This window comes from Bos javanicus, chromosome 12 (genome assembly GCF_032452875.1).
Source record: "Bos javanicus breed banteng chromosome 12, ARS-OSU_banteng_1.0, whole genome shotgun sequence".
Taxonomy (NCBI): Eukaryota; Metazoa; Chordata; class Mammalia; order Artiodactyla; family Bovidae; genus Bos; species Bos javanicus.
This window is the reverse complement of record NC_083879.1, coordinates 86,393,890-86,398,922: the sequence shown is the minus strand read 5'-3', so window position 1 is coordinate 86,398,922 and position 5,033 is coordinate 86,393,890. Positions and strand designations below refer to the sequence as shown.

General features: G+C 59.4%; 1 protein-coding gene across 1 annotated transcript; it reads right to left on the bottom strand.

Annotated features, from left to right (window-relative positions):
* Positions 1-816: 816 nt before the first annotated feature.
* On the bottom strand, positions 817-4,051 carry SOX1 (SRY-box transcription factor 1). Its single transcript, XM_061435396.1, has one exon. The coding sequence runs from the start codon at positions 3,918-3,920 to the stop codon at positions 2,811-2,813; it is 1,110 nt and encodes a 369-aa protein (XP_061291380.1). The 5' UTR covers positions 3,921-4,051; the 3' UTR covers positions 817-2,810.
* Between the last annotated feature and the right edge of the window lie 982 nt (positions 4,052-5,033).

Genomic DNA, 5,033 nt, shown 5'->3' with positions numbered 1-5,033 from the left:
GGCAGTACCATGATGGCCACGCCGTGTTCGTGAACAGGGCCAGGGCGCCTTGGCAGGAGCGCAGTTCGCGGTTGAATACGGTGCTCCCGGGCCTTGTGAAATATTCTCCCCACGATCTGAAGTCGAAGAAACACTGCTGGAGAGATAAGACCTCAATCCTGAAACACGCATCCTGGCTAATTTCTACTCCCCCTGTCCCACGTTGTTTTAAAATGGAATCATTAAAGAATTATTTGCTTTCTCCTCGTTGTTCAACAAAACAGAATTGCTGAATTTCAGGAATTCCTGTTTTCAGATCTTCCGGGGGTTTTTAACAACGTGGCTCGGGCCACCTGGCAGTCACTGTCTCTGCTGGCTTGGTATGAGGCCCACAGGGGGAAATGCCACACTAAGTCCACCTTCCAGGAGATGGGCTAAACTTTTTGTGGTCAGAAACATTTCCAATGTATCCCACATTACTAACAATGTTGTGTCCGATAGTCCAGCAAAGATACAAATGTGTTTATATGTGAACACAGCCCCAGGTCTGTCTGCCCCCTTAGCAGGTGCAGGGAGATGTTGCAAAAAAGCCAGGCGAAGTCCACTGAACTCTGGACATTTCAGAGCAGATGAGGCCTGCGCCTTCCACCGCTTGGGGAGTCCACAGAGCATCACAGAATTTCTCAAAGTGTCTCCCAGAGGAGACTGTGTGTGGCATTTATTTTCAGATTGTCTCACTATCTAAGATGCTGTTCTGCCCAGCAGTCCCTATGTATCCAAACACATCAAATTGCTAAAGCAAAAAAAAAAAAAAAAAAAAGAGAGAGAGAGAGAGAGAAAAGAAAAAGAGGGAGACTTTATTATCTTGTTAGAAAGAAGCAACTGCTGTAGCTCTTGAAATTTCTGCAATCACCTTAAGGAATGAGTGGTTGAAGCAAAATTATCAAAGTGACTCCAAAAAAATTACACATGTCAATTGTCAGGTGAGCATTTTACTTAAAGCTATTCTCTAGCGCAGGCTGACCGTGGTTCTCATTAACCTGCTAGCTCAGGCCCACGTTTGGATGGACAGTCTATGCTCATTCCAGGACCAGAAAAAAAAAATGTTGAGAAAAATATGAGGGGCTGATGAAATCAATGTATTTCGATCTGACCAAAGGCTTTGTTCTTTTCAAAAATATAATTTTCATCTTTATGCTGTGACTAATGTCAAAACGTATTTGCTACAGTATAACTTTCAAATGCAATATTTAATGCTGTCAGATTACTTGAAGACAAAGTTTTACAGAAAACTTTAAAATCCAGAAAAAACTGCAATGTACCAATAAACACCTAGAAAAAATATAATTAAAAAAATTAAAGCATCAAACAACCGCAGATCTCATCAGGAATAATAAACACCGCATTTTGCATTCACATCGGTTAGCAACTTGCATCCCAGTTCACTCGGGGCATCCGGGAGTGGTCGGTTTTGTGTGTGAAAACCCAACAAAACTATTTTGTCCTTTTCCAAGGAGAAATATACCAGAGGGAGGGGCTGAGGACAGACAGGGGAGTCGGTTGCAGTACATTTTGGTGTAGAGAGTGCGTTTCCTTGAGCCCAATTCAGAAAATTCCACTTGCTGTCTCATTAACTGCAGGGGAATTGGGGCCCCCGGCGCCCCCACCGTGTCTTTGTCGTCCGTCCTTGCCCTGGTCCCGCCATTGGGGTCTTTTCTCCTCCCTTCTTTGGACCAAACTGCGCACAGGTCCCGGGCCAGCAGAAAGAGGCTCGAAAGGAGGAATCGCAAAGCCCGCGGCATCTGCCTGCAGTTAAAAACTACGCACCCAAGGCCGGACTATAAAACTATTTTTTTTTGGCAATTATTTCTCGTTCCGTAATGACAGTGTGAAGTCTACAAAATAATCTATCGATTTTTACTCCCCTCCCTTCCTCTTTAATGCAACTCCAAGGACACCGTGCCCTCTCCCCCGGGCTTCCCTCAGTTTCATTTCATGCTGATAATTTTTCTTTCTCTTTCGTCAGATTAACTAATTGTATCTTGAGCTCATAAAGCATGATTATAAATTCAGCACGTTTCAAATTTATAGGGAAAAACGGACTTCTCGCTCTTAAATTTATTGACTCAAAGCTCGATGCAATTTTTTTTTAGGGTGGGGGATTCTTTTTTTCGTATTTAGAAGAAAGGCTTTAAGGAAACTATGTACATAATCTGAATCCCCCTCCCCACACCGCGACGCCGCAAATAAAAATTCCACAACGCATTTACATGAAATAATACAAAACAAACCAAAAAAATGAAAATGCTCAGGTACAGAAAGTTTTACAAAACCCAGAATAACGCTGCCGCCCGAAAGGGGTGGGTGGGGGGAAATCTCTTTGTATAAATTAACAAACCGACCCCCCCCCAAAGCCGTAACGACTACCAAAACTTGTGTTTGGCGTCGTCTCCCTACACAGCTAACAGATGAGACCCACTCCCCGCGCCGCCAGCACCCGACGCCGTCAGGAGGCGATGCGGGATGAAAGCGGGAGCACGGTGGGGTAGAAAAGTTGGGAGTCGTCTCGTGCTTGGTTCGGTTTCTGTGTCCCCTCGAGCAAAGAAGACGCTTTCTGCCTCCTCCGAGGATGGATGATAAATACTGTACAAAAAGTCTCAAGAAAACACCGGAGTTCAGTCTCCGACGCGCAACCGTCCCGCCGAGCGGTCCCCAGGAGCTTCTGGTCGGGGGGCTGGGCGGCGCCGGGCATGCAGCGCCAGTGTCTTCCTTTTCGGGAGAACGTGGACAGGTCTGCGCGGAGGCCGGCCGGCCGCGGGGTGCCCGCGCCCCTAGATGTGCGTCAGGGGCACCGTGCCGTTGGCGCCCGCGCCCGCGCCCTGGTAGTGCGGCGGCAGCGAGTGCAGCCGGCTCTGCGCCGCCGCCGGGTCGCCGCCCTCGCCGGCCGGCAAGTACATGCTGATCATCTCGCGCAGGTCCCCGGGGCACGGCGCCCGCGAGTGCGCCGCGGCCGGCGGGCTGCCGCTCGGCTCCGACTTGACGAGCGAGCCCAGCGCGCCCAGGGCGCCCGACGACGCGGCCGCCGCTGCCGCCGCCGCCGCCACGGCTGAGTTCTGGTGCGCGCCGCCCGCGGCGCCGTAGGGGAGGCCGCCGTAGCCCGAGGGCGAGGCGCTCATGTAGCCCTGCGAGTTGGAGATCGGGCTGTACTGCAGCGCGCCCATGTCGTAGCGGTGCATGGGCTGCGGGTTGTGCGGGTGCGCGTGCGGGTGGTGCGCGTGCGGGTGCGCGGGGTGCGCGTGCGGGTGCGCGCCGCCCGCGCCCGGGTGCTGCCCGTAGGCCAGCTGCGCCTCCTGCATCATGGCCGCGGCGGCCGCCGCCGCCGCCACCGAGCCGGGGTAGGCGCCGTTGGCCCATCCGTTGACGTGCGCGTAGCCGCCTCCCGCCGCGCCTCCCGGGCTCTCGAGCCGCTGGCCCACGGCCGCCGCGCCCACGCCCACGGCCACGGCCGCGCCGCCGCCCGCACCGGCCGCCAGCAGCCCGCCGGCCAGCGAGTACTTGTCCTTCTTGAGCAGCGTCTTGGTCTTGCGCCGCGGCCGGTACTTGTAATCCGGGTGCTCCTTCATGTGCAGCGCGCGCAGCCGCTTGGCCTCGTCGATGAACGGCCGCTTCTCGGCCTCGGACATGACCTTCCACTCGGCGCCCAGGCGCTTGCTGATCTCCGAGTTGTGCATCTTGGGGTTCTCCTGGGCCATCTTGCGCCGCTGACCGCGGGACCACACCATGAAGGCATTCATGGGCCGCTTGACTCGGTCCTGGTTGGCCTTGGAGCCCCCGCCGCCGCCGCCGCCGCCCCCGCCCGCCCCGGCCGGGCCCGACAGGTTCGTGGGCGCCTGGGCGCCGCCGGGCGAATGCAGGTCGGTCTCCATCATCATGCTGTACATCGGGGCGGCTCGCGGGTTCACCGGCGCCGCGCGGAGAGGGCCTGGCGCATAGACGGCCGGGGAGGCGGATGGAGAGGGGCTCAGACGGAGCGAGGCGCGGGCGGGGGCGTGAGGTCCCGGCGGAGAGAAGAGTGCGGAGAGGTGGAGGCGACAACGACACAAAAGAGGCGAGGACACACGCACTCAGCGCCGGTCCGGCTCACGGGGGGAAAGTTTCTCTGAAGCGCCAACCACTTGCCGAAGAGGCCGAGGGCCGGGGTCGCCGTCGCCGCAGCCGGGTCGCCCTCGGCGGCGCGGTGCCAACAGGTGCAGGCGCGGCCAAGTTGCAGCTCCACTTTCCGGGGCGCAGCGGTGCGCGGGGCCCGGCTCGGGGCTCGCCGCCGCCGCCGCCGCGCAGCCCCTTCCTCCCGCGCTCGGTCCTCCGCGGCCTCCAAGTCCGGGGCTGCAACTTCTAGCAGGGCGGCGCGCCGCGTGCGCTGGGCACGTGCCGGTCCCAGGTGCCCGGGGGCAGCGAGTCGCCGAGGGGCGCGGGAGGGGGGCGCGGGGGCGGGGGGCGATCACGGTGCAGCCGGGGAGGGGGGCCGGGGGCCGCGGAGGGAGCGCAGGCGCGCGGAGAGGGCCTGAGAGCGGGGCGGCCGAGCCCGGGACGCGCTGCCTGCTGCCTGCCCGGGGCCGTGCGCTCGGAGCGGAGGCGCACGCGGGGCCGGCGGCGCGCGGGGCCCAGCAGCCATACGCCGGGCCCGGGCTGCCATTAAATGAGCGCGCCGCGGCCAATGGGAGCCGGCGGCGGCGGTGATTTGCATGGCGCGCTGGCGAGTGACGTGGGGAGGGGGTAGGGGCGCCGGGCGCGGGCGGCGGAGCGGGAGGAGCGGAGGGAGGCGGAGGAGCAGGGGAGGAGGGAAGCGGGAGGAGGGAGGCGGCCGGGAGGGGTCCGCGCCACGCCGCTTCCCGAGCGCTCGTGGCGGCGGCGAACCCCGGGCTCGCCCTCCTCGCCTCTCCCCGCCCTCGCGCTCCGAACGATTAACGAGCGGGTTAAAAGCGAAGATGAAGAACGACTCCTGCGGGGCGAGGGGCGGGGGCCGGCAGCCCCGAGCCACGTTTAAAAGAGCGCCG